Genomic DNA, 27,077 nt, shown 5'->3' with positions numbered 1-27,077 from the left:
ATATTGTAATGAATGTATCTTGATAGCCCGAACAGAGCTGCGTCCAAGGGCTGCGCCCACATCACTCACGTGTATAGCACGTCTTGGCTTCCCCAATTACGGCGCTCATGGTCCGTGATAAAACGTATGCTGCATACAAATCCCCTCATGTGCTCCACGCACCGGGTCGATTTTCGGAAGGCGAGGGAGACACACCCACAAAGCCAGAATCAGAGCAGACAGAACGATAACAAAGGGCTGAAGTAGTGTCACCCCATGAGCTTCGGCAACCACACCCACCAAGAACGGAAGAATCGATGAGCCCAGGCTACTGAATCCGGTGGCCACACCGACAGCAGTCACATGCATATGCTCGGGAAGAAGCCTCACCGTGGCATAGACGATGGCTGGGAAGAGCGGCCCCAGGAAGAATCCCTGCATCGCGGTCGCGACGGCCGCGACAACAACGTTGGGACTGAAGTGGATGACGAAACCAAGTGCGATCTCACAGAGAATATACAGCTATGGGATCTTTAGCATGTCAGAAGCCTGACGTGGAGTCGCGAGGACTTACGATGACGGCAAGACGTTCGCCGAGCCTAGGCGTGACAAATGCCAGAGCTATTCTTCCGAGAGAGAGTCCGAGCCAAAACCAGGCGGCGGTTGAACCACTCGCGAACGGGGCTTCGTGCTTGACGTCGCTCATGAACGTAACGACCCAGCCGGCGAGACCGAGCTCGATGCCAACGTAGAGGAAGAGGAAGGCTGAGCAGATCCAGGTGACTCGAGCGGATGGGTTCCGGGATAGTGTCTCTCGTAACCCACTCTGCTTAATCAAGGGTTCAGCCTTCGATGGATCTACCGAGGACTGTGTTGGAGCAGCAGGCATGTTTCAGAAAGCTGCAACTGACGTTAGAAGCTCGACTGCAGCACAGCCGATCTTGGTAATGTTAGTGTTGTGCACTGTCACTCTCGGATGAGAAGCTCACCATAACATAGTAGAAATAATACCATGGCAGACCGCCTTGTGACACCATCGAAGTCAAGACAAGAGGTGTCATGACAGCACCCAGACCAAAGGCTGCGTGAAGACAGCCAAGGACCTGGCTTGCGTGCTTCATGCTGCTGGCCCAAGCATTCCAAGCGGAATCTGTCAATCCGTTTCCTATCCCTGCCAATGCAAGGGTAATCACGAGCACCGGACACGGCGGATGAAAGCAGTTGACAAAGTAGGCGATTAGATGGCATGCGGGGGATATGATCGCCACGCCCCTTCGTCCCATGCAGTGATATATCTTTGTGTCCAGAACTGCTGCCACAACGTATCCTATCAGTGGAGAGAGGAAAATGACTGAGACAGCGATATAGGAGAGTCCGTAGTATGAAAGGAGCTGGAAGGAGTAAGCACTAGCAGCGGGACAATGAGCACATACTTACTTCTGGGAGCAGTGGCTAATGTTGTACGTATCAGTTACCGGATCAATGGAAGCAGAATTCCATGTAGCTTGGATTGGACGTACACCAGAAGCGGAATCATTTGCGCCCATCACGAAAAAGCTCCAGCAACACGCCATGACTTTCCAGATATTGGATTTGGGACGGTTCCAGTCCTGCCCTCGGGTTGCTGTATGACGTGGTGTTTCTATGACTTTCCAAGTTGGTCGTGCTAGAGAAAGCCATTGATGTGATGATACCTCTTCATCCCGGTTTGTGTTGCTAACTGATCTAGCGGTTGCTACTGGCTTTAGGTTGGGGACAGGCTGGTATGAATCAGTCTCGGTCATGGTGGTGCGGTCGGTCAACAGATTGCTAAGAGTGAATATGGTACACCTATATTGAACTGTGAATAGAACCAGCAGGCCAGACAATCCATGAGACGGCATGATAGATACTAATAGGACTTTAAGAGTACCCAAGATCACTGTAACCCCCTGACTCCACCTAGTATGCAGGGGTGAGTCAAACAAGCCACACGGATAGCAGTGCGCTGCGACCATGAATTCCCTACTGACCAGGTGTCTTCTTTGAAGGGCAATGACATTTGGTGCATGGTGAATCTCTTTTATCAGTAACGCTGATTGATGACCAGTCTTCAAGGCAGTGCAAACCGGCACACATCAAGGCTAAGTAGTTGTCATCGAACGACCTCAACTCTTAGTTTGTACTGAGGAGGGATAAGCTCACTCCGATCACAACATTATATTTGACTGTCGCGATAACCTCGGACAGGTCATGATTTGTCGGAGAGCTCAGAGGCTCCATCCTGCGGCGCTTGTCTGCGCCCTTTTAGGAAAAACGTTCCTGCCTTAGGGCTAGCGGATCCATAGACCCACTGCAATAGATTACAATGTGTGTAGGAATTCTATTCTTCAACAAGGAAGATTCCGATCTTTGAAATCTTCCACCTATGTGTTTTGATTTTGTCACGACTTCTTTGTCGGCACTCCAATCCTTCCCAAGGCCAGCCGATCGCATGCATCACAAGAGCCAGGCAGACCCTCGAGAAGGGATCGTCCCGATGCTATCTCGGCGGCACTTCTTTACAGAGTGCCTTGACACAGGATATAAAAACAAGAGATCATCGTAATGGAGGCCACGTGTGGCTTTACATGGAACAGGTCGAAATCGGAGACGTGATGGGATAATCTAACATGGTCCTTACAGTCTAGCTTTGGCTGCCGGTTTCATATCTCCTCGAAGGAACTCCCCGATCCCGCCGTCAATCGTCCATGCCTGCCTCGCCAGATCCTGCTGGTTCACCGGTAATTGTTTGGTCCAGCTCATCAACCTTTCATACACATTCCCATCACGACATCCGAGCGCGCTACAAAGACTCGCATCTGTGAAGTCCCAGGCATCGGTCAGAGCGGTGTTATCAGGCAGCAGTGCCCCCAGAAGTTCGTCGATGCGCGCACGCATCTGCAGGAAGTGGTCGGTAGTCAAAAGTCGGTCTTCGGCGAACGGGATAGAGGTGAATGATGGGCCTGGGTTGGTGATGGTTGTCAGAGCGAATAGCTCCGTGAGGCGTGAGAGAACGGGGAATAGGCTCGGCTGCGTTCTCCCGATGGCAGCCACACGGCGCTGCATGGACTCCAGCACAAGGTACTCTATGTACGCGTGTGCAGCGGGCAGAAGCCGTGTGAGAGATGTGTTCCATGCTTCAGCTGGGGACGACGTGCGGGCTTGCTGTGTGTAAAAGGAGTGTGCTGTGGATAGGAGTCGGTGGAAATGGTGTTGGAAGATCTTCAACAGGGATGCTGGCTCTGAAATGTGATTACTGTCAAGTAAAAGGTATGATGGTGGGAATTTCTCTCTTTCAACCTGCAGCCATTGCTGGTATCCCGAGAGAGACTCAATCATGTCGGAGTCCACCGTCCTTCCTGCTTGAATAGCGCCAACCTGCTTGAACATGTAGCGCAACGTTTGCTGCCACATGACATAATTCTCCCCCTCGAAGGTCGCCGCTGCACACGCCGTTGCCACCATATCCGGTAGCCCTGAGATTACGAGGTATCCATGTCCTCCACACATCTTGCGCGCCTCTTCCGCGCCCGCAGCAACAGCCTGTGTGGCCCAGGCTTTCAGCCCGGCGCTCACAGCATGGATAAAGGATAAGCGACCGAGCTTCCCTTCTCTCTTCTCCTGCTGATACTCTTCGAACCGGTCGTCAAACTCCTTCGAGGCAAACAGGATAGCATACGCCTGAGAGATGAGCGACAATAACCGTTGATGCTGCGACTTGTAGGCGAGAATGGAGACTTCGGGGCAGGTAGATGAGGAGAACGTGGGAGCGCCCTGCTCGCGCACCACTGCATACCGCGTCGCGACGGTCAGAGGCTGCGCCAACCCGAACGCCGCCCAATGGATCACCACCCGCCGCACCTCCAGCATTGTCGCATAACTCTGTTTCGCAAAGGTTTCCTGAGATCCTGCCTCGTTTCGCACATATGCCCCGTCTGGTAGCACCCGTGCATGCGCCGCCAGCAGACTACTTCTTGGGACACGCAGGTCATTGAAGTGGGCATAGCCATTGCACGTACCGTTATACGCCATCTTCTGGCCTACATCTCCCAGCGTCACTCCCTTTAGGGGGGTGAAGTCAGAAAGATTGCGAATCTGGACGACAAACCAATGCACGCCATGGTCCACTCCCCTGGTCTCCAGTCTGGCTGCAACTACTGCGTGCGAGCAGCTGATTCCCAGGCCCCCGGGCCAGAACTTCGTCGCGGTTACCGTCGGAGAATTGAGGATGAATTCTCCCGTGGCTGAGTCGAAGGTCGCCGTGGTCTCCATGCCACGGACGTGGCTGCCGTGTCCCAGCTCCGTCTGCGCGTAGCAACCGTTGATCTCCATGCGATCGATCAACGGCAGCCAGTACCGTTTCTGTTCAGCGGTGCCCTGGAGATTGATTGTGCGGCGGAACATGAGGAAGTTCAGGCCGAATGGTGTGGCGTTGGCGAGTTGGCTGCGCTCGGTCAGGTTGACGAAGTGGGTGTGGTCGTGCTGTAACATGTCGGTGACGATGGCCCGGCCGCGGCGCAGGCCCTCCAGGTATTGCTCCCTCCGGTCGAGGCCAGTGTGGAGGTGGGGAAGCTTCATGTTGTCGGTTATGCCCAGGGTCGATTCGACGCGAGCGAGGGCTGCACGGCGGGAGGAAACGTTCTCCTCTCTATTCATACAGTGCATTGGTTCAGAAAGCGCATTCGTGGAAAATAGTCTGGGGACTGCATACCAACTTACCCGTCATAGATGATGTGCGTCAAGAGCATAGAGTCAAACGTAGCCGCTTGACGAGCCTGCGCCATCAGTACCGTCTGCCTACTGGGATGCATCTTGTACGTAGACTTGAATGATGACTCCATCACGTTCAACATTATTTCAGCCCATTCATATAAATCAGACGGAATATGGCATGATACAGGAAGACACCAGCTGCACCTCCGCTGCAAATCAGGCGTTGAGCGCAGAAATTGTGGCTTCTGGTGGGCACTGTAGCGATTGAACCGCCCGAGCAAGCATCAGCATCGAGCCGAGGCTGTCCTCAGTGTGAATTCTTCCAAAGCAGGCTAGCTGGAATACAGATGATCCTTCTCCAGCAATCAGAGCACGAAGCCTGGAAGTCTAGAAAATGCCAAGGCACGGCAATGGTTCGCGGACGGCCTGAGCTAGCCCGATCCAGTTAGCCTCGATAGAGACTATTTGCTGCCAAGATCTTAGTCCCATGGCGCTGGGCTCATAGGCGGATCTAGTTTATCCCTTACTTCTGCCAGGTGAGGTCGGTTTGGATGGCTGTCGGATTAAAGCGACCTTCTTCAAAAACAATGCAGTCTACCCCCATGAGACAACACTGAATAGGAAAGGCTGTGGAGTTACAGGCGACCAAACAGCTTTGGCCGGTAGCCTTCTTCACGGGAAACGAACCAGATGGAAACAAAAACATATCGAGCACTCTATCTGGTGGTCGCTTGGTGCTAGTTACATCTGTTTTTGCTTTTCCATGTGTATTGTGGGTTCATAATCTGGAAGACAAGGGCTTTAACAAATCTATCAACGTACTCAGCTCGTGTGCACACGAGATAGATAAAGACATCAATCATCATGAGGTTTATCCTCGGGCCTCTTTCGCAGCTTGAGCCCTTTCATTAGCCACGGGTCCATCAATAGCTCCAGCGCCGTTGGACGATCTGCAGGGTCCCATTGCAAGGCTCGCCGCAACCACCCCAAAAGCCCTTCAACATCCTCGCCTTGAATGTTGACGACCAACTTCTCGAACATTCGGTCGGGAAGTGGAACCAAGTTCTTCCAGTTCCCGGATTCATCCCAGAACACCCAGCTCATGTCCATTTTCTTGAGGAACTCCGGCGGTGGAGGCCCAAGCAAGGCAACAAGTTCTGCGATATGAGCCCCGTCGTCAAATATGCCATCGATGACTTTACCCTCAATGATGGTGTTCGGGCTGACTAGATCCCATGCCTTCCAAGTTGTGTCAGTATTCGACAAAGGAAGTGTTAGTGGAATGGCTTACCACCATGGCCACACTCCAGATATCGACTTTATAATCCCAATTCGATTTCAGGATGACTTCAGGAGCGCGATAGTAGTCGGGCATGATACTCTCGGAATGATCCTCGTCACCAAAGCGGGCCTCTCCTAGATCACTAAGAAGAGGGAGACCGTCTCCCGCAGGGAGGTGGGAGGTTGTGTAGATCGTTCGGTCTCCAAGAATCTTCCTCGGTGCGGGCCTGTGCAATTCTTGCTCCTCAAAGGCAGAAAGCGCGGCAGGAGACGGTGTGGGAAGAAGAAGATTGTTCAGCTGGATATCTTGATCAAAGTGAGCTTCATACGGTACTCTGTAGGGCTCCCGGGAGGACAGTTCATACCAGTATGAATGAGACCGGCCACAGAATGTAGAAAGTCCAAGGCACCGAGAAGTTGACGGATGATAGACTTCATACTTTCCAGCGTCACTCGTCGTCCATTTCTAAGCCGCAGAAAATCGGACGTATTGACGCCCAAAGGTTGGTGAACCAGGCAAAGATGGCGAAGTCCACATTTGTCAACATAGAAATGATCGAACAATTTGCGAACGAACTTTTTGCCGGGATGGTCTGTTTCAATGCAGTCGATATGCGTATAGACGTTCAATTCATGCTCCCTTCCTTGACCGGAAACATAGATCTTTAGGATGACGTATGTGGACTCGCTATATTCTCAGCACTGAGAGCGATACTAGGCAAGAGGTACTTTACATGACGTACCATAGATCACGGGCGAGCCAAACGGTAGAAGTGACGCCGTACCCCACTTTGGCTAGGGTTTGGTATCGTTCATTGAAAATCTCCCCTTGTCGGACTGGGTAATATTTTTCAGGGGTGTATGTTGGCAATGTTTCTTCCTCGATTTTTACGCGTGGGTCTAACAGCTCAAATCCGGAGGTCCGGAAAGCTCTTGGGGAAGATTTCCATTCTGCTGACGACATAGCAATGCTGGCGTATTGTCGCGTATGTCGAGAATGGTGGAGAAAAGGGATGATTCTGGTTGGCGAGGAAGTTGAGAACAGCGATTGAATCAACATACGACGCGAGTATGAAGGACATATAGCCCACGGATTCCGCATGGTCAATATCTCAGAACCAGCTAACCTCAATAATCCAAGTTTGCATTTACTGAACAGCCCAGCAGGAATGAATGTTTGAAGATCGGGAGGCAATGTGAAGATTGAAAGCGGCATTGGGGATGGTTGTCGAGGCGGCTATTTGTGTCACATGACAGTCCCATCATCACATGACTGAGCGCTGTCACACAGAATGGCATAGCGACTGCTTGGTGCATTACAGTTGCATGGTAAAGGGACACCCTGGCCCTACTTGCGGGGGAAACGGCCGTCTTACAGTGGCTCTCGCTCGCGTTCACACCCAGATCATAAGCCCAGCAGGAGAGGCATTATCATGGACCCCGCAGTCAATTATGAGTCTCCTTAGAGCCGGTGAACCAAATTGAACATCGAATTGAGTTCCTGAAGCATGCTTTGACGAGGCTCGCGGTCAGAATCGCCAGAGCATCAGGCTTTTGACTACGTCATCTTGGAAGGCCGTTGAGCCCCAATTCAAGATGCTTGAGATTTTCGAGATCAGATCAAATGCACTATCCTCTTGTGTCGTCCGCCAGATGCCAATGTTGGCCATACCATAGCTGCTCTTCGTTTCACCCCAGAAATGAGCCCACAGTTCACAGACAGGCCCTTCTGTGGTGACGGAGAAACAGAGGGACATCGGAGTCAGAGACCCCGCTAGCTGAGGGCCTCGTGTTTTGAGCGGCTGCCCATCAGCAGCCCCAAAGGGGGCTTTTTGAATATTCACTGCCGAGGCACCACCCACTGCTGCTTGGTTCTGTGCTTGATAGAGGTTTCCGTCGGTTGCACCCGACTTCGCCTCGACGAGGAGGAATGGAAAGCGTAAGCTCAGTGGGGTCACACCGGGGTCGCTGATAAGCTCACTGGTGTCCTGGAGGTCGTTCAACAGGAAATCTGCATTTGCGACTCCCGCCGAATGCAGTGCTGTTGCAAGAGTTCCATCCGATAGCCCCAGGGAGATGTCGGGACGGGGATCCTTGAGGAAGAAAGGCATTGAGAGCGTTTGCTCAGATGACACTGATAGAGCTGTGTCTCTGCAGAGAGTCGGTGCAGCTGCGGGTTGGGTTGATGAAAAAGAAGACGAACTTTCCGGGTTCATGCCCGGTCGAGAGCTGTCAGGCTCGCCAGGCCTGCTCTGCTCGGATAGCCGTTTCCTAGGGACAGAAGACTGGGGAATCAATGGCTGATGGACGGTGGGTTTGATATCGGATATCCAATCTGTTAGGTGATTAGTGTTAGCCCTGGAAATTTCGAGGATATTGAGATCGGGAAAACTTGCCCCTGTTTCGCGCAATTACTAGATTTGATGACTTCAGGCCGTTCAGAGCCTCGTGTATAGACTCAGCCCACTCGGCTTCACCGGCTTGAGTGGCCGCCCACTCCATTGACTGAGATTGGAGTTTGGCTGCTAAAAGTTTGAGGGTAGCGTGGTCCGCAGGGAGATAATGAAGCACGGAATTGATTCGAGTGTCAACCTCTTGGGGTGCCTTCGCATCAACATAGATTCTGGCACGGAAAAGCGTACGTGCTCGGTAGGTGGACTCGCTCGGCTTGCGTGGACTAGATGAGCGGGACCTTCTGGTGGATACCGATGATAGAGAAGGCGGAGGCAACATTGTGGGGCCTACGTCGGGATACGAATTCGCCATACTGCCCGAAGTCTGTGATTCAAGCTGTGATAGATGCTGCCTCGTCAAGGGAAGGGTAGTCGGCGAGAATGAAGTCGGAGTCAACCTGGCGTGTTTGGAATCCTGCTCATGAGGTGCACAGGGATCTGCGTGTCGCTTCATGTTTGGTCTTCTACAAGGAACGTTTTATCCACCGAGTCTCGGCAAAGCAAGGGGATGTATCTCTTATCGTTCCTTGACGTGTTCGAATTAGCGAGGCGGCATATAGTAGGTAGATGACGTGGGGGCTTGTCATAGGCTTAGCTGTGTGTTTGTGTTTGTGTTGAGAGAACACGCGGTCAGGTGATCGAGGAATTGAGTCGATCCACGTGACACAGATAAGATAAGAGCAGCACCCACAATGCGAAAGGCAGAGAGGGATGAAGCTTGAAAGGGATTGGGGGAGGCGGGGCAGGGCAGAGAGAGAGATGTCTGCATACTGATATGACAGACCTTTGTAGGTTTTCTTTTTCTTTTTCGAAGCAAGAATTGGCAGAACCACTGAATGACAAGCCATCTCTCCAACCTTAAGATAGGGCCATGATGTCACGTGATCTGGAAGGAGCCTGTATCTGCATCCATGTCCAGTGACCAATATACATACTTATACAACACCGGACAGCCATACAGAAAGAAATCCGAGACAGGGGAGGAAGTGGGGTCTACTAGGGAGCATCGCACGAAGGTGGTCAACATCTAACAAAGTACAGAATCAGCCAAACCTAGCAACAAGCGTCCACCGAGGTCAAGGCGCGTCGCAACCAGTGATGAAAGAAGTTCGCTTACTGAACAGCCCAAGCAATATCATTATTCTGAATCCAAATTGGTATTCATTGAAGTTGGTATGTGTGTACAATGGTACAGATCACAAACGCCTACAGCACCGCCAACCAATAAAGGCATTGTCTCAGGCATCCTTTTGAGGTTACCGACACTATCCAACAACGGCATTGTCTGGTCTTTTGACCAAGCCACCTTTATGGTTGAAAGAAGTACTCTGGAACTATATATTACCACCTAAACGTTATATTGTGCGAGGCCACTCGCCCGGTCTCGCAAACTCGTTTGCCTACCTCACTCTGTCGTTCAAGCGTGTTTTCCTCGCCTGCAGCTTTCATCCAATCGCATAGACACCTTTCGCGTCAACAATCGAACTGGTCAACGAGATTGATACTCACATGACAACTCAAACCAACAGCCCTATGTCTTGCACAAGCAAAAAGCGAGGACTCACCTGCGATGAGGAGCCTGGTCGGGCGTCCAAAAGACCCAGGACTGGCTCCAACAAACCGCCGCCTATAAGGCTCAACGAGTCCGCTCGCCATGCCGCGGCGCCTTTGAGTGCACCACTACTTGGCACTCGACCGTCCTTCGACCTTTCAGAGTACGGCATTGCGGCTCTGCCTCAGCTGCCCTACAAAGACGAGGAGGCTGCACCGGACTCAGTCCATGTTCAATGGACCTTACGAGCCCCGGTCCGGTGTCACCGGGTCCCAGCTCGGCGACACAGCCTCGGTGAACCACGACAGATGAATGTTCCTGTTCGTGTCCATGTCCTAAGACTGCAGCCCATCGTGCTCTGCAGCGTGCAGCAAACCATCCCCAAAGCTGCGGTTCTGCACTCCGTAGCCGTGACCAGCCCCATCACTTTCAATCGCCCTAACCATCCTCCCCAAAGCATCCCCGCGCCCGATCCCACCCTCCTCGAGGCCCTACGCACCCAAATCCCGAGGGAGATCCTCCCACTTGCCGCCCGGCTGTACGGACTCCTGTACCCTCGCGAATGCCCCGAGACGGACCCCACGACCTGCGAATGCCACCTGGCCCAGATGCAGGGCTGGTCGTCGTCTCCAACCACCGACATCCGCCAACACCTCCTCACCTCCGACCCCACGGCCCTAACGATCATAACCAAGTTCCACACCAACATCATGCACTTCGTCGAAGACTACATGACCCAGACCTGGTCCACCTTCGCCCACCGCTTCCCCTCCCTGACCCCCACACCGCCCCCCTCCCGCCCGGAATACCTCCGCGTCCTCCGCACCTTCTATCTCCACGAAATCTGCACCCGGGAGATGGCCCTCACGCGCCGCCAGATCCCGACCCGCGGTGCCGCGCGGGGGTTCGTGAAGGAGAGATACAAAGCCTGCCTGGACGCCTCCTGGCGCCACCAGATCGCCCAGCTGGCCGCCTGGGAAGCGGAGCAGCTGTTCTGCGTGGCCACGTATCTGCGGGGCGTGTTCGACGCGCTCCTCGACCGCGCGCTGGACCGCGCGCGGCTGCATCGCCTCGAGGACGGGATGCGCCCGCTGCCCCCCGACGATGGCCAGTTCCAGGGCATGGCCTTGCTGTACCGCGCGTGCGCGGAACGGGACCCCGTACAGAGGGAAAAAATGCTGCAGGCGGCGGATCGCGGGTGCCTTTGGGTGGTTACGAGTCAGAATCTGGGGAATTTCCTGCGGACGGTCGGCGGACATCGGACCGCGGTGCTGTGGACGGGGGGTCGGTTTCGCGATGATGGCTGCGGGGCGCAGGCGGCGTGGCGATGGGCGCTGGGGAAGGCCGAGTGGACTGTCTTGGTGGGGCGGAGGCGCACCGCTGAGGCCAGGAGGTGGGGGTATGTGTTTCTGGATCGGGAGCGGTTGGTGGGCCATGGGGTCTTGACGGGGCCGTTGGTGCGGAGTGGCGGGGTGCGTGATGAGTGAGTCTGTGTAGTAGTGTTTCTTTGATGCTGCGAGGGCAGTTTAAATATATATCTATACATCTGCTGAAGAGTTGTTGTTCTTCCTTCATCATCTGTGTGCATCGCTCATGTGATACGTCGTGACCGTAGCCGTAATCTACCAGGTAGTAGTCTAGTCTATACACGACCCCAACCCCAGACCCTCACACCCCTATACCTCCACAAATGCAACAAAATCTACAACACCGTCCCCCGCACCTGCCTGACCCCCCTCAACCGGATATCCCTCCACATCGCCACCCCCAAACCCGCCGCCGGCAACACCGCCAGCCCCACAATCAACATCCGCTTCTGCGCCACCCCGTACGCTCGGACCGTCGCCTCGCGCTCCTCCGTCCCCGGCGCAAACTCCAACACCCGCGCAATGGACCCGTACAACTCCGCCGCCAGATACTTCTTCTCGGGTGGGAGGTACTCCTCGATGTACGCGGGGACGGTACTCGTCCAGATCGCGCCGGAGATGGCCGCGCCCACCGCGGACCCGATCTTCGACCCCAGCCCGACCAGCGCGAAGGACACGGCGATCGTCTCGTGGTTGCCCGTCGCCAGCCCCGCGATCTCCTGGCAGATGACCAGCGTGCCGCCCGCCACGGCCTTGAGGATCTCGCAGGCGATCACGGCGGTGATGTGGCTCGTGGGCGAGCGGAAGGGGATCATCAGGGCGGTGCCGAGGATGAAGAGGGGGAGGGCGGCTAGGGCGGGCGTTTTGAAGCGGTTGATCTTGCGGATTAGGCTGGTTTGGTTAGTACACATGTCATAAGGGGGGGGGGGGGGATTGGAAGTGTAGAAACGGGTGCGAGGGGCACGTACATCCCCACCGGAATCGAGATGATGCAGCTGCCGATGCTGTAGATGTTGTAGATGTACCCTGTGTCGCGGATGCTGGTGTTGAAGACGACCTGCAGGTACGAGGAGAAGTAGAGGTCCCAGCAGCTGTATAGGTTGTTAGTGGGTTGAAGTGGTGTAGAGGAAACTGGGACCGGAAGGGCAAGGCGTACTAGAAGCTCATGAACATCGCGCAGGCCAAAAGAAACGCGCCGAGGAGCGTCGGGTCCCGCAGCCGGCTGTACGGGACGAAGCACACCGGGGCCCCCGATCGCTCCCAGAACAGAAACCCGATCACGCTGAGGACACCCAGCACGATCATCGCGATGATGTCCGGCGCCATCCACCGGTCGAGCAGCGAGGTGCTCCACATGTTGGTCCCCGAGGTGGCCAGGGTCAATGGCAGCAGGATCAGGACGAAGCCGGCGGTGATGAGGAGCATTCCGATCGCTGCGTGCGTTAGTACGGTGCTGTGCATAGTCCCGAGCAGGCATCACCTACGGTCAAACTCCACGGCATAATGAATGATCGTCTCCATCCGTGTCCGGTCTTTCGGCTTCGGCTTGATGACGCCCGCCGATTGGGCCTTCTTGCGCGTACTCCAGAGAAGGAGTAGGAGAGGGGCGGTCACGAGGGGGGTGAGGACGGCGAAGATGCCGAATCCGGTGTACAGGGCGTCGCGTTCGTAGAGGAACTGCGCGGCTGCTGGCCCGATGAAGGTGGTGATCACGTAGGGAAACGAGGCGATGCCGTAGACGAAGGCCCGGTTGACGAGCTCGGTGGTGTCGGACATGAAGACGTGCAGGACGTAGTCCATGCCGTTGTAGCCGACCCAGTAGATGATCTGGCCTTGAGTCAGGGTGGGCTGGTCTTTTACTGAGGGGTCCAGCGGGGAAGAGCCTACCTGTGCGGCGACATAGGTTTCGACATTACGACAGGCAGCCATCAGAACCAGGCCTAGTCGTAGTCAGTATGCAGCATGGTTCTTGTGATCGAGCAACTTACCCAGGGTGCACAATGCGACCATAGCAGCAAAGCCCTCGGGACGGCCCAGAATGTCGATCAATTTGGCGATCGGCAGTTTCGACACCCCGCCAATGATGCTCGTCAAGACATTGGTCATGGCGATGAGCGAGTGGTCGGTGAACTCGGAATAGACATAGGGACTCAGACTGCTGGTCGTCTGCTGCTGCAGGGAGTTGACGAAGAAGATGATGAAGACCCTGCGGAATTAGAGGGGACTCGACGAGGCTGCGGGGGACTTAACTTACAGTGCGTAACCCGTATACAGGGTTCGGGTGGACCAGACCGAAGCCAGGGCCTCGATCTCCGCAACCCCATGAGAGGTGTGCTCCGGGGAGGACAGATCCGGGCCATCGGGGATGGGCTCGTAGCCATCATCTCGTGGCGCGGGGACGTCAGCAGGATGCGTGTGGCGGATTTGTTCAAGTATCTCCTGGGCTTCGTAGTACTTGCTCCGCAAGAACCCGAGCATGGTGGGAGACTGTTGCAGCAGCTGTCTGTTTTGAAGCGCGCAGACGGTTCCACGGAACCAGAAATTTTACCGTGAAGATTGCAGGGGACGCGAGAAAGGGAGTTGCAGCGGCCAGCGCTTGATGTGACTACATGAGAACAGCAGAAATCGATCGGACTGCACAAGAGGGGGGCGTCATGAGATATAGGTAGGGTAGGCTTGGAGTGAATGCTGACCGCTTGTATTGCGGACTTGGGAAGGGAAAGCAGAGACTGCTTGGAGCCTTACGATTACGAGCCTGCAATGTGCGGGTGAGGCAACCAATTATACGCGTGACTCAATCCCTCCGAGGTGGATCCTGGCATTCGTCGCGTGCAATTGGGCGGTCACTGGCGGGAGAACCGAAAAAACCAAAGGCAAGATTATCAGATGAGAATATCAGATGAGAATCCCATCTGATAAGATCCGTGTCGTGCTACTCGGATCCCTCGGCATAGTCAATGAGTCGACAGTTACCCCGCTCGACTACGGATTTCTTTCCATTGTCTGTCTTTGTCTATCGTGGCAGTAATCCTCTTCAATAGTCCCTTGTCATCGAAGCCTCATCATCTGTTGTCTCCGACCGTAGGAAGATCAGGTAGCACCCACCTGGCATACATGACTTGCCGCAGGTGTCAAACCCCCTCGATAATCTGCACCATGCACAGTACAGTGACATGAACACTGTCAGCTCTTATTTCCAATGCAAAGTATACAAAACGAATATACATTCACACATCCTCCCACAGCTAGTCCTCCACGCCACTACCATCCCCACGATTGCACTCAGCAACTCTCCCCCCCACAGCACTTCGCATCCGGCAAAACCTCCAACCGACAGAAACACGAAGCAGGGATCGGAATATCCGCGCCAGCCAGCGCAACATTTCTCGCCGGCTCGATCGCCTTCGCCTCCTCCGCCTTGCCCAACCTGACCAAACACTCATGATACCCATGCAACGCCCAGACATTGTTGGGGTGCCTGCGCGGGCGGATCAGCGACTCGTCGAGCCCCAGATCGGCGCGGTATGTGCGGGCCGCCTCCTCGACCTCGCCCTGCTCCAGCTTCAGCGCGGCGTACGCGTGCCGTACGGGCTGCATCCACGCCCACGGCTCGCTGTAGGGCAGCCGGTCCTCGAGCTCGATCGCCTCCTGCAGCGCCGCGAAGGCCACCCCGTAGTGGCCGGCGCGGTACTCGATCTCCCCTGTCAGCATGGGGATGCCGACGGCCAGCATGTCGAGGGCTTTGCTGTTGTACGCCCGGCGGGTCGCGGGTACCCTTTCGCGGGCGGCCAGGAAGAGGGCCTGTTCGCTCCGGGCGGAGGGGATCTCGTTGGTGGCGGCGTGGGCGAGCCCGCGGGCATAGTGTGTGGTGGCGGCGGTGATGGCGTACAGGGCTTGGTCTTCGGGGAGTGGCATCTGCTTGAGTTCCTCCCACATGCCGAACCGGACCATGACGTGCAGCCGGATGGCGACAAAGTGCTCGATCCAGTCGGCCATTGGTGGGGAATGCGTGCGGAGTAGAGACTCCGGGATGCTGGCTTCCATCCGGGTCACGGCGTCCAGGGCGGTGCGCTTCTGGCCCGCGAACATGGCGGCGTAGACCAGGGAATGGTAGTCGTGCAGTCGGTAGAAGGTGTAGAAGTTGTTGTGGCCGGCTTTGGCAGCGTAACGGTCGTCCGCCAGGGTGGACCGGTAGTTGGACCGGATTGAGGCGCGCCAGTCTCCGATCAAAATGTCCAGGTGCGTGGGCATGTGATGCATGTGTCCGGCGTCGCGAACGAGGTCGCGCAGGTGGTCCGCAGCGTAGATGCCTTTCTCGGGGGTCGGAGACATCTCGATGAAGTGGATGTACAGGTGCAACAGGCCGGGGTGGCGGTAAGCCCCTGTTTGCGTGAGGGCGGTTTCGAGCACGGTCTGAACTTCCGTAGTCCGGGCTTTGGGGTTGGCCTTGCCGGTGAAGAGGTCCCAAAGGGCCCAGGGGGTGACATTCATGAGGGCGTCGGCGTAGAGGGTGGCGATGTCGAGGTCGGAGCCGAATTGCTCGTACACTGGCTTCATCGCGTCGGCGTAGGCGCAGTTGACGGTGCCGTAGTCTTCCGGGCTCAAGGGAGTGTCGCGGGGGAACCGCTCGACGATAGCCCTGCAAAGGCCTTGCTCGAGGGGGGTGGCGTTGCTGGATAGCTCCAGGGCCTTTTGGGATGCTTCGTGGCCGCGCTGGACGCAGGTGTGCAGGTCTTTGCGGTCAAAGCGTTCCCATGCTTTGTTGTAGTTGGGTCCGACGGCATAGGCGAGACCCCAGTAGCCCATGGCAAAGGACGGATCATGCTGGATGGCTTGTTCGAAGCAGTGGACAGCTTCACCGTGGTGGAAGGAGTAGACCCACACGAGGCCGCGGTTGAACCAGACGCGCGCATCTTCGCTGCTGGTGGTGACGGCGCGTGAATGAGTGCCCAGGTCGAAATAGTCGGCGCTGGCGGGGATAGGTTCGCGCGTCATGGATGTAGGTTGTTGCAATTGGTGAGACTGATATTGGTTCGTTGTGAAGTCTGTAGAAGAGGACGATGCATTAAATAGGTAGCAGCAAATCCCCACTCGGTTCTGGTAAGGCGCGATAAGGCGGGGCGATAACACCCGCCAACTGGAAAGACCGACCAGACACCGATCGCATGCAGGCGTCCGATTCACCTTGAGGCCTAGACATGATTCGAACTAGACTTCAGACATAGAGCATCAGATAGCGTAATAAGTACTGGCCAAGCACAAATGCAGTCTATCTTAAGTGAGCCTTCCTTCGTATCTTGTTGAAACTGGAGGTTCTGAGGGAATCCTGACTCGGCGATTGATCGCAATGCCAAGACCTAAAAAAACCAAAGGCCGAGCCCAGCCCACTCACTCCGATTGGCCAATTCCTCTCCTCCCTCCGGATCTCGATGAGTCTTTCAGTTTTCTTATCGGGTCGCCGTTCAGATGGGTTCATGTCTGGATTTTCCGAGTGCTTCCCCGCGTTGGTCACCAGTTCAACTGGCACTTTGTTCACCTCAACTGATTATACACTGATCTTCATCCCGCACTCTCCCTTCCAATTTGCACCCTGTCACCTCACCCCTCTCCACTACACCACCACAGAAATGACCCCCCCAACAACCCGACAATGGCTCGCATCCCTCCTCGAACCCGGCCAAATCCTGTCCATGGCCATGAAGAGTACGTCTGCGTCTTCCCCTTCTTTTTCAACCCTCACTAACCACCCCAGGCTACCTGATCGTATGCCTAGAAGCCATTCTCGAAGGCCGCATCCTAGCCCCTCTCCTCGAGACCCAGCGCCTGCGCGACGAAGCCTTCGGCCGGTTCTGGGTAGCGTTTAGCGGTACCCTGCCCTCTGTCCCTAAACTCCTCATGTATGCATACTAAGGCATCAACAGCACCACCCCAACCCACCCAACCCACCACACAACCAGAGCCAAACCAGCAACAACATTCGCAACCCTCAAACCAGGAACACCACGACGACACGCCAGCAGAAATCCAAGGCTCCGCCGACCTCATCCCGCCCCTCCTCGCCACCGCGCGCGGCATCACCCTCGACCTGGGCCCCGGCACCGGCACGCAGATGCCCCACCTCCGCTCGCCGGCCATCACCGCCCTCTACGGCGTCGAACCCTGCCATCATCTGCACGCGACCCTGCGCGCCCGCGCGGAGGCGGAGGGCGTCGGGGAGAAGTACACGATTCTCGGGTGTAGCGCTGCGCCGGAGCAGTTGGTCCCCGTGTTGCGGGAGCGGGGTCTCGTGGATGGAAGTGGGGCGGGACGGGTCGATACCATCCTCTGCGTGCGGGTGCTGTGCTCGGTGCCGGATTTGGCGGGGACGGTGCGCGGGCTGTATTCGTTGCTCAAGCCGGGTGGGCGGGTCATTGTGGTCGAGCATGTGGTTAATTCGGGGTTGAGGGGGTTCGGGGGGAGGAAAGGTGAGGGGAAAGATGAGAGGGCAGGGTCCGTCGTGGCTAGGGTCGTGCAGGGGCTGTATGAGTTGTTGGGGTGGCGGTGGTTTGTTGGGGATTGTTGTTTGACCAGGGATACGGAGGGGGCGCTGAGGGGCGCGGCGGCGGAGGATGGCGGGTGGGGCAGGGTCGAGCTGCGGAGGTATTTTGGGGAGGGGGTTATGCCGTATGTTGCTGGGGTGTTGGTTAAGAAGGGGGAGGGAGAGGGGGAGAACGAAGGGACGGTGGATGAGGGGTTGCGGAGGAGGTGAAGAAGTTTATTGTCTAAGGTGCAGACTCATACTGCCATGCAGCTGTAAGGTCAGGTCAAGTGGGAAGAATGAGGGTTAGCCTCACTGCTGGTGACGTGGTCTAGAGAAGGCCTTAACATTGTCGACTTCGACCAGAGGACGTATCACTTATCTGTCCACAGACTGGAGTCACCTCACCCATGTATTTACGTACATGCAAGCTATCATCAGAGGTAATTGCATTTCATATACCGCCAGCTAATCTGGGCCACCGAACAAACCCCAGCAAACTATATACATGCCAACTCAAAATTGCCATACCTACTCACTCGGCTCACTAAACACGGTACTGAACGCCGCCGGTGTCTCAAACACAGGCTTCCCCCCACTCACCCCCAACGGCTGCACCATCGTATACCGCGTATCATCGCACGCCCCGGCACTGCTGTTCGACGCGTGGTACGCAATCCACGTCTCTGTAGCATCGGGGCTCTGGAAGAAGCTGTTGTGGCCGGTACCGTAGTTGCCGTTGGCCGAGGACAGCGCACAGCTATCGCCCTTGGTCCAGGCGCTGCGGGAGGTGGGATCGGTCGTGCCGTCCCAGGTCAACAGGGCGACGCAGTAGTCCGGAGTCCAGCAGTACGAGGCCGAGTAGGCCAGGTAGGTGGTTCCAGAGATATAGAGGGCGGCGGGCCCCTCGTTGACGGGGGTGCCGTGGATCTCGAAGCTCTCGGTCGGCTCGGAGATGACGCTGATGCTGCCGGTGAGGCTGACATAGTCGTCGCCCAGTTTCTGGATGCAGAGGGATTGGTAGGTCACGCCGTGGAAGCAGGAGAAGACGAGGTAGTTGCCGTAGGCGTTGGTGCGGAGGACGGTCGCGTCGATGGACCATTCGGTCGTCAGCTGGCCGGTGTAGGTGTACTCGTCCCAGGGGGTGGAGCCACCTGCGGTTTTCTGTTAGTGGGGAGTTTCAGGGGAGGAGCGGTGGGCTGCTTACCCGTGAGGACGTGGAGACGCTGGCCGTCCAGGTCGGTCGTCTCCCCTGCGGTGTAGTAGATGTACCACTTGCCACCCAGGTAGTGGACCTCCGGAGCCCAGACGTTGCAGCAGCGGCCGGCGGTGGAGGTGGAGTAGACGACCTTCTTCTCGGCGGACTTGAGGCCGTCGATGGTGGTGGCCCGGCTGATCTCGAGATCAGTCCAGGTGGTAGTCATCAGATAATAGTATCCACCGGTATACACCAAGAAGGGGTCGGAACCCCCGGGGTTACGGATCGGGTTTGTATAGGCCCCAGCTGTAGGCAGGAGGGCCCACAACCCGAGCAGGGCCGTCAACAGGCGGGTGATTATCGATTGAAGCTGCATTATGGTCGGTTGGAGTCTGCAGCTACAACTTTTTTTGTCCACGACTATTGGAGCTGTTTATATAGACAGCATTGTGGTCGCCAAGATTCACCCCACGGGGATTCAGTTGCAATGATGTCCATCGTCGATGTCTCCCACCGGAGAGATGCCCTTCGTAGTATAATGTTGATCGGATGCTGAATGCGGGGGGGTTTATTCACGGCAGTGCCGAGGCTTGGCAAAGGGTAATTCCACCACTCCCGCTGCCATGCCGAGCCTGCTTGTAGGCAGTCCGAGATAACTAGTCGGCTAATTCTGAGGAATCAACTAACCACATTGAAGTAGGCACGGGGATATTCACATATGCATTATCAGCCGCTAGTCTTCAGTGTCGCATATGCTATGACGTTCTGCATCAGAGCGTCGAGCATCACTGCCTTGGATGGTGAGCATCATATGAGTAGAATGCACCCTGACCCAGATGATATCGATCATACCATATCATTTTAGGCAGGAATTTTCCAACCGCCCTCTAGCCAGCCTCAAATCGAATGTTGGGTCAAGTATGCAAGTAGCGTTATTCAAGCCTGAGAGTGACACAAAACAGTCAATGGCTGTCCGCATCGTATGTAGATGATCTAGTCATGGGATTGTGTCGATATATATCCACCAGAAGGCATCTGAAAGTAATTTTTCACAACTATTACCTTATCTCCTGAGGCCAATTCCGTAGTACAGTCAAACAACACTGGATTCAATCTACATTTTGATGTGTTAACTCGTGAATAGGAAGCAAAGGACTATGTGTAGACAGTTGCACAAAACAATGTCTCAGCCTAGAGGAGCCTCGAAGAAATTCCCTAAAAGAGTCCAGCCTCAGGGCCGAAAAGTGCAAAGCCGACCGGAGCCGGATCGGACCCTCTCAGGACTTCTCAGATACGCTAGGCCCGATCCAGCACGCATCGTCCGGTTCCATGGAAACAGTGAGCCACGCCGATCCTTACGCTTTTAATGACAGCGGCTGCAAAAATGACAAACAACTCCACTGCCCACTCACTAACCGATTGCGGGCCATTTAGTCGACTGGCAAATAACGCCACTCTGCGGAGCACTACCGCCACGCACAAGTGCTTTATGCATGATCATTAGTACAACAGAGCAGGAAAAGTAAGTTTTAGTAAAGGGTTTAGACCATCTCATTAATCAACCTATCGACATGTCCTGAACTCATTAACAAACATTAAGTCTATTTGGTATTACGCATATTCTATCCGCGCTGCGAAAGAGTGACCTGCGCCCGCACTCCGCGGGGAGAAGAGAAAAATGCTGGCGACCGACAACAGCATCGAACAATCTATCCGATGTTTGGGAGATGCTCACTGAAACGCAGCAAAGCAGGTGCTGTTGGCCTGGCTCTCCTGCCAGCCAATGCACTTCCAGCAGCTCAACAACCCCGAGGGATCGTACTTGTGCTTGATGGCCAGCAGCTTGTCGTAGTTCTCCGTGCCCCACCAGGCCTCGCGCCAGTCCTCGGTGAACGGGTTGGCCTCGTTGCTGTAGGCGCCGCTGCCGGGAGTGATGCGCTCCAGCGTGGCCGTCATGTTCTGCAGGGTGGCGATCTTGGCCTCGCGCGTCGCGAGCGTGCTGTTCCACGCCCACGCGCTGCCGGAGCCCAGCTCCCACACGGCCTGGCGCCAGGCCGGCGTCGCGCTCGTCGACCCCTCCGTGTAGTTGTACAGTACCGGCCCCACCACGGGGATGTAGGGGGTCTGCCCGTTCTGCTGGATCAGCTTGAAGAAGTCCATCAGGTTCTCGCGGCCCTCGGCCGTCTCGAACACCGCGCGCGGCACGAGACGGCTGCCCGCGAAGTGCGTCACGCCCACGCTGACGGCCTCCGAGGTCACGTACTTGGTGTAGAAGTCGTACCACGAGGCGAAGTGCTCGACCACGGCCGAACCGCCCTGGGCCTTGGCGTAGGCGATCACCGAGGCCAGCGACCGCTGGGCCTGCGCCACGGTCATCAAGGGCGAGACGTTGATCAGGGTGCTGCCGGTGATGTGGCCGCCCCAGCCCTCCTCGGCCCAGCGCAGGGTGTTGTTGACGATGATGTCCATCCAGGGGAGCACGTTGGTCGAGTTGCTGGTGAACTTGACGATGGCCGCCGTGAACCCGAAGCGCGGCTCCACGCGGTGGGTGCTCTCGAGCACCACACCAAAGGTACCACCACCGCCGCCACGGAGGGCCCAGAAGAGGTCCGGGTTCTGGCACTCGTTGGCAATGCGCAGGTTGCCGTCGGGGGTCACGACCTTGTACTGCACGACGCGGTCGACACCCAGGCCGTAGACGGGGGAGAGCACGGAGTGGCCGCCCATCTGCACCCAGCCGCCAGACAGACCGACCGTGGGGGAGTACCCACCCAGGATGGTGACGTTGTGGTCATGGGCGAAGGCGTAGGCCTCGTCGAAGTTGACACCGGCACCGGCCGTGATGGCGTTGTAGGTGGTGTTGGCGGGGCAGCCCTTGGGGACGAAGGTCGACTGATAGCTCATGTCCTGCAGGTTACGGGTCCACAGCTGCAGAGTGCCCTTGCCACTGCTCCGGCCCAGGTAGTCGTGGCCGCTGTTCTTGATGGCGACGCGCACGCCGGAGCAGCGCGAGTACTCGAGGGCGGCGCTCACGTCGGTGGCATCGTGGACCTCGAGGTAGTAGGAGGGCATGTTGCCCTGGCGGCAGTCGGTGCCATTGAAGGCCAGCGGGTCGGTGGGATCGCTGCTGTCCAGCACGCACTGATCCTGGGGGTTGGACGAGCACATCTCATCCTGGTAGTTCATGTACCCATTGGGGCTGTTGGTGCGGAGGTAGGGGTCGCTGTAGTTGGCCTGGATGGTGGCGCAGGCGGCATCGTTGGGGGTGACGGGGTGGCCATTGTAGCTGGAGAAGCAGGGCAGGGAGAAGGGCGTGAGAGGCTGGACACGACCGCCCACAGTCGTGTTCAGCGCACTCAGGCTGCAATTGCTGCAGCTCGCAGAGGCCAGCCCCAAAAATTGGACGGCCAATGCGGCATACGACATCTTGTACCCCGAAGACGCCATCTTTTTTGTTCGTTGACTGCCACGCGAGAATGAGACAATCGAGAATGAAGATGGGGAATGGCTTGGGTTGAGGGAGAAAAAAATTGGGCAATCCCCCCGACGATCCCGCGTCAATTTATTTCTCAGAAAGGGACCAAACTGCACGGCAATGCAAGGCAAGAAAAAAAATGAAAGTCGGGTAACGGCACGTTCCGCACGAGGTCTGGCTGGTCAGTGTTTCTCCCGATCGCGTAGGATGGCGCAGGCTATTGAATTGCACGACTCAGGAAGTGGAGGAATACTGGGGACTGGTATGGATGAGGATTGTTGCAATAGAATCCGACATCCGACTGGGTTCGAGGCTACTGAGGGAGCCAGAGGCCGTGAGTAGTCCGGAGCAGAGAGAAACAGGGAGGCACCAGGAGATGCTAGACTGGACCCACCACCTCAGGACGATGACCCACAGTGAAGTCCACCGACTTCTAGTCTTGCCTGTCTTCTCCAGCGGGTTTGTTTAAGGTTTCGAACGATGATTCGTGGCGTGGGCTTCGTTGGGCGCCACCACGCTTAACTGTCTTTAGGGCTCGGCCGTCCTCCGAAAAGGCCAGTCTCCGCAATCGACTGATATAGCCACTATACTAGACTGCCTCTATAGCCTCGGACTTGCATGCCTTTGCAGTCAAGTGGAAATCCTGCCAGCCAACCGGTGTCTCAGATAGATCATCCCATGCACACAGCTTCCCACTTGTCGCCCTGGTGCGATGGTTCCTGCATGGAAAGCTCGCTCTCTTCCCCCCCTGAAAGGCACCGCATCCCTGTCTAGCCACGACTGCCACGACTGCCACGACTGCCACGACTGCCACGCGATCATTCCACCCCTTCTAGACTGCGATGCTGCATGACGATCTTAAGCATCCCCAGACTCTATAAGACTCACATTCCTGGGGATGGAAGAATCGTGCGGATCAGCACTGCAGAACTAAACGAGACTGGGGAAACCCAGAGCTCTCCAGGGCAGCACGGCTTGATCGATCACCTCAGAACACGGTTCAGGTCTCGTAGAAGACAGAAAATTCTAACCTCCGCCCTGGAGGAACTCTCACAAGCTTAATGCAGCGACAGCCATGGAAAGGAATTCAATAGTTGAAGATTAGAGAGCCCATTCGGACCCTCCCTTGCGAGCGGTGCGTGGCCCAAAGGAAATCCGTGACAAATCAGCGTGCATTTTCCACTCCCCTCTCCTCCCTCCCTCTCTTCCTCCGGTCGGAGATTCAGCCTTTTGTGCCAGAAACCAGACAGTCAAAGACCCAAACCTGTCCGTTAAGGTTTGGTGGCGACGCCAGCACAATTCTAATAATCTAAGAATATTAATTAAGGCCACCGAGCGATCCTCAAAGGGGAACAGCCCGATTCACTTTAAACTTCCCCTCCGCCAAAAATCTCCCACGATTTTCCTTACATGGAACTGTGCTGTGCCCTGGTGTCGTCCATCATCTCGAAGGGCTGACTCGCATAGTTCGGCAACGCAGAATGACTTGGGAAGAGAATAGATACTGGAAAAATGCGTTGACCATCGTCCCCATCGTGGGAGCTGCCTTCGCGACCATCACTTATGCCCTGCGCCTGTACTCGCGGCGGTATACCACGGCCGGGCTGAAGTTGGAGGATTGGTTGATGGGCGTGGGGTTAATTCTGTCCTACTGCGCGACTGCCTTTGTGGTGGATAGTGAGTTTTTCCCTGTGTGTTCTGAAGGAGTCTGGGAATGAAATGCTGATACGGTGGATTTCGCAGCTGCCTTCAATGGGGTTGGAATCCCTGTTGCGTCCCTCCCTCCCAAGGAGCGTCATCGGATTCAATTTGTATGTTCATGAGTCTGCCTGCAACAAAACCCCTGTGACTGCTTTTCTAACCGACGCACCCACAGGGATCATGGATGATTCAGAAATTCTGGGCGCCGTCCGCCGCGTTCATCAAGATCAGCATCGTCGTGTTTCTGCGACGCTTACTCGGCACTCTGCGCACCTACACCATCGTCTCCAACGGGTTGATTATCTTCATCGCCTGCTGGGCCGTCACGGCCTTGCTGGTGAATATCTTCCAGTGCATTCCGGTCCAGTATTACTACGACAAAACGTTGAACGGTCACTGCATGGCGGGCCAGCGGGCGTTCTTCCAGGCCATGGGCTCGATCGCCCTCGTTGAGGATGTGATCATCCTGTTCCTTCCTGCGCCGGTGGTCTGGGGCCTTCAAATCACTACGCGACAGAAGATCGCCTTGACCATGGTCTTTTCCTTGGGTGGATTGTGAGTTTACTTCCACTGGGCGAGGGAACTTCCAACTAATCGTGCTTAGGGTCTGTATCTTCAGCTTGATGCGACTGATTGAATTCCGCAAGTTCATCACCACCGATCTTGCCTGTAAGTCAACCCCCAACCCTGTATGCCTGGCTTTATGTTCCACAGAAAAGTTTTAATTCCGCACAGCATCCAGTGCCAAAGAATCCCTCTGGACCTGCCTGGAACTCGACATCGCGATCATCTGCGGCTGCCTGCCGCTGCTGAAGCCCCTGCTGCAGGGCTTCCTGGGCAAGGTCAAGTCCGGGGTGTCGAAGGGCCGGTCGCACCCTTCCTCCGGCACGAAGCTGTACGGCTACCCGACGAGCAACACCCACCACGACGGGTTCCTGCAGATCAACGAGCTGCACGGGTCGCAACTCTCCAAGGGGGCGAACGTGGCCGCCAGCGCCAGTCGCAATAGCTCGGACGTGGAATTGCAGGGCATTGCGGTGCACACCGTCATCGAGCAGGACGTGGATGACCATCCGCAGCTGTCCTCGTCGGAGACGGTGTCGAACCATGGGTGGCCGCGATGAGCGCCGCCCACCCTCGCCCTCACTCTCCATGACGCGCGCGCGCGATAATGCGAAACAGCAATTTCCTGTGCTGGTATCTGGGGTCTGGACCGTGGACCGTATCAGATGATGTGCCTGTGCTCAGCCCGTCATTTCCGCCCAGGACCACCACCAGTTGGTGGACACTACTCACTGCTCACCCACGAGAGTGTCCACATCCACTCCTTCACTTTATGAACACCACCCTTCCCTAGCATCCAAACTTAATGTCAATGATACCCCTCTAGAATTTTACTTCTCTTCTACCGTTCCGTGTCTTGTGATCCTTCAATCCTTCGTAAAATTAATCTGGCAGAATCCTATACAATCCAAATCTGCACTATGCGACACAAGGATCCGAGGGTAAAAAGGCTAATCAAAACCCCACGCCGCCGCTAATCTCACCACAAAAGATTTTTTACTAAGTAATTCTTTTGCGAAGGTCCTCATGATGTCACAGCACAGCGATCCCGGTATCCTCCGGGAGCAGAACAAAGAGAGACGGACGCAATCGAGCGCCAGCCCAGGGTTTCTCCAGCCTCTCTTGGATGCCGTTCCACGGTTCACAAGTCCGTGGTCAGACCAGAGTCTATTGTGGCAGGCAGCCATGGATCGGGGGATTGTCCGGGGAAGAGTTCTCTCCCGGTGGGGCGGTGGTTTCATGCCGCAACAGGTTGGGACATTTCGTGTCTGGTCTCTTACATGCTGAGCCGTGGGATGGGCTGTTTGAGGGAGTGCTGATCGGAGGTCTTTGGATAGCTGAAGCTGTTGGTTGCCCTGCAGTCTGAATATGTAGACATTCTTCAAGGTGAAATGGACATACTAGGTAGTGAACTGATTTTGTTGCATTAGACCAGCGACCGGAGCAGCTCAATTAGGAGAAGATCGGCATGCCGAGGGGTAGAGTTCTTGGTTCCGATTTATGCCCGAGCCGACGGGATCCACCCGCACTCAAAGAGAAATAAGGATCTCCAACACCCGGAACCTGACTGTGTTGTGCGAGGGAGGCCTCAGGTTGCTTGGCTGATGTGCCCTCTGGAAGGAGCACATAGTCTGATATACACCCTGATGCAGACTAGTATCCTGACGAAAAAGCAAAACCGGAATTCACTTTACTTTACTACTATACTGTAGTCGATTCAAGAAGCAAGGCTATACCAATCCGCCAACTGGCAGCATCTAACGTGGTTGGCTCAGTACGTGATATGTAAGTCAGCATACATCTATGGTCAATAGTTGACATCATACACTTTGGTATCCTAGCTATTGTCACAGGCTGTCAGGTGTAGGTTTATAGCTTATAGCTTCTGTGGTGTTTGTGTCAGATTGGGAGATAGCTCCATGCTTGTTAATTCACTCACGTCCCTTGTAAAAAAAGTGATGGTCCGGGAATTCCAATGCTCGGACGTGCAAGTCTCAAGTACTCGCTTATGTTTCACCAGGTCTTCCCAATTGCAGTTCATTCACCCTCGCAGTTGCCGGCTCGGTCAGTAGATCATACCCATATCGTTCCGCGACCTCGTTCGCGACACGCTGAAGCTCTCGGATTGAGCCCTCATCGTCAGTGCACCCAAAGGGGTACTGACCCATCAGCAATTCGACCATATAGTCATGGCCTGCCTCACAGGCTGAGTCAATGGCTCGGAGTATATGATCCTTCTTGGTTCCAGCGGATTCT

General features: G+C 55.7%; 11 protein-coding genes across 11 annotated transcripts; 3 read left to right on the top strand and 8 right to left on the bottom strand.

The window, feature by feature from the left end:
• Positions 1 to 105: 105 nt before the first annotated feature.
• BO66DRAFT_409478 (MFS transporter) lies at positions 106 to 1,763 on the bottom strand (the record flags this gene model as incomplete). The annotated part of the gene is made up of 7 exons (XM_025649185.1): positions 106 to 129; positions 163 to 501; positions 554 to 847; positions 887 to 919; positions 969 to 1,370; positions 1,500 to 1,589; positions 1,674 to 1,763. 7 exons carry the CDS (start codon positions 1,761 to 1,763, stop codon positions 106 to 108), a joined length of 1,272 nt encoding a protein of 423 aa, XP_025506340.1.
• Positions 1,764 to 2,637: 874 nt separating this feature from the next.
• BO66DRAFT_317075 (acyl-CoA oxidase) lies at positions 2,638 to 4,811 on the bottom strand (the record flags this gene model as incomplete). Its single annotated transcript, XM_025643541.1, has 2 exons — positions 2,638 to 4,648; positions 4,720 to 4,811. 2 exons carry the CDS (start codon positions 4,809 to 4,811, stop codon positions 2,638 to 2,640), a joined length of 2,103 nt encoding a protein of 700 aa, XP_025506339.1.
• A 757-nt stretch (positions 4,812 to 5,568) lies between these two features.
• Positions 5,569 to 6,958, bottom strand: BO66DRAFT_409476 (U4/U6 small nuclear ribonucleoprotein PRP4; the record flags this gene model as incomplete). Its single annotated transcript, XM_025649184.1, has 4 exons — positions 5,569 to 5,952; positions 6,005 to 6,300; positions 6,360 to 6,682; positions 6,738 to 6,958. The coding sequence occupies 4 exons, from the start codon at positions 6,956 to 6,958 to the stop codon at positions 5,569 to 5,571; spliced, it is 1,224 nt and encodes a 407-aa protein (XP_025506338.1).
• Positions 6,959 to 7,523: 565 nt separating this feature from the next.
• Positions 7,524 to 8,727, bottom strand: BO66DRAFT_418710 (uncharacterized protein; the record flags this gene model as incomplete). Its single annotated transcript, XM_025649762.1, has 2 exons — positions 7,524 to 8,329; positions 8,391 to 8,727. 2 exons carry the CDS (start codon positions 8,725 to 8,727, stop codon positions 7,524 to 7,526), a joined length of 1,143 nt encoding a protein of 380 aa, XP_025506337.1.
• A 1,229-nt stretch (positions 8,728 to 9,956) lies between these two features.
• On the top strand, positions 9,957 to 11,486 carry BO66DRAFT_399452 (uncharacterized protein; the record flags this gene model as incomplete). The annotated part of the gene is made up of 1 exon (XM_025648682.1): positions 9,957 to 11,486. The coding sequence occupies one exon, from the start codon at positions 9,957 to 9,959 to the stop codon at positions 11,484 to 11,486; it is 1,530 nt and encodes a 509-aa protein (XP_025506336.1).
• A 215-nt stretch (positions 11,487 to 11,701) lies between these two features.
• Positions 11,702 to 14,031, bottom strand: BO66DRAFT_369068 (putative transporter; the record flags this gene model as incomplete). The annotated part of the gene is made up of 7 exons (XM_025645362.1): positions 13,621 to 14,031; positions 13,355 to 13,572; positions 13,254 to 13,306; positions 12,851 to 13,193; positions 12,523 to 12,799; positions 12,335 to 12,457; positions 11,702 to 12,257 (listed from the first exon to the last, which is right to left on the bottom strand). Exons 1-7 carry the CDS (start codon positions 13,842 to 13,844, stop codon positions 11,702 to 11,704), a joined length of 1,794 nt encoding a protein of 597 aa, XP_025506335.1. The 5' UTR covers positions 13,845 to 14,031.
• A 617-nt stretch (positions 14,032 to 14,648) lies between these two features.
• BO66DRAFT_418708 (TPR-like protein) lies at positions 14,649 to 16,398 on the bottom strand (the record flags this gene model as incomplete). The annotated part of the gene is made up of 1 exon (XM_025649761.1): positions 14,649 to 16,398. Exon 1 carries the CDS (start codon positions 16,359 to 16,361, stop codon positions 14,649 to 14,651), a length of 1,713 nt encoding a protein of 570 aa, XP_025506334.1. The 5' UTR covers positions 16,362 to 16,398.
• Positions 16,399 to 16,993: 595 nt separating this feature from the next.
• Positions 16,994 to 18,114, top strand: BO66DRAFT_317129 (class I SAM-dependent methyltransferase; the record flags this gene model as incomplete). The annotated part of the gene is made up of 4 exons (XM_025643545.1): positions 16,994 to 17,069; positions 17,119 to 17,232; positions 17,324 to 17,813; positions 17,850 to 18,114. The coding sequence occupies 4 exons, from the start codon at positions 16,994 to 16,996 to the stop codon at positions 18,112 to 18,114; spliced, it is 945 nt and encodes a 314-aa protein (XP_025506333.1).
• A 300-nt stretch (positions 18,115 to 18,414) lies between these two features.
• On the bottom strand, positions 18,415 to 19,457 carry BO66DRAFT_317355 (glycoside hydrolase family 43 protein; the record flags this gene model as incomplete). Its single annotated transcript, XM_025643556.1, has 2 exons — positions 18,415 to 19,037; positions 19,091 to 19,457. 2 exons carry the CDS (start codon positions 19,455 to 19,457, stop codon positions 18,415 to 18,417), a joined length of 990 nt encoding a protein of 329 aa, XP_025506332.1.
• A 1,199-nt stretch (positions 19,458 to 20,656) lies between these two features.
• Positions 20,657 to 22,808, bottom strand: BO66DRAFT_389829 (putative isoamyl alcohol oxidase). The gene has a single exon (XM_025646872.1). The coding sequence runs from the start codon at positions 22,505 to 22,507 to the stop codon at positions 20,813 to 20,815; it is 1,695 nt and encodes a 564-aa protein (XP_025506331.1). The 5' UTR covers positions 22,508 to 22,808; the 3' UTR covers positions 20,657 to 20,812.
• Positions 22,809 to 23,790: 982 nt separating this feature from the next.
• Positions 23,791 to 25,381, top strand: BO66DRAFT_369053 (uncharacterized protein; the record flags this gene model as incomplete). Its single annotated transcript, XM_025645361.1, has 5 exons — positions 23,791 to 24,233; positions 24,300 to 24,367; positions 24,433 to 24,812; positions 24,862 to 24,926; positions 24,993 to 25,381. The coding sequence occupies exons 1-5, from the start codon at positions 24,038 to 24,040 to the stop codon at positions 25,379 to 25,381; spliced, it is 1,098 nt and encodes a 365-aa protein (XP_025506330.1). The 5' UTR covers positions 23,791 to 24,037.
• Between the last annotated feature and the right edge of the window lie 1,696 nt (positions 25,382 to 27,077).

This window comes from Aspergillus aculeatinus (assembly GCF_003184765.1).
Source record: "Aspergillus aculeatinus CBS 121060 unplaced genomic scaffold BO66scaffold_11, whole genome shotgun sequence".
In the NCBI taxonomy this organism is placed as follows: Eukaryota; Fungi; Ascomycota; class Eurotiomycetes; order Eurotiales; family Aspergillaceae; genus Aspergillus; species Aspergillus aculeatinus.
The sequence above is the reverse complement of the archived record's forward strand: the minus strand, read 5'-3'. Positions and strand labels throughout refer to the sequence as shown.

Excerpts from the sequence above, each read along its gene's own strand:
- BO66DRAFT_389829 (XM_025646872.1), bottom strand. The coding sequence starts at position 22,507 with ATGTCGTATGCCGCATTGGCCGTCCAATTTTTGGGGCTGGCCTCTGCG.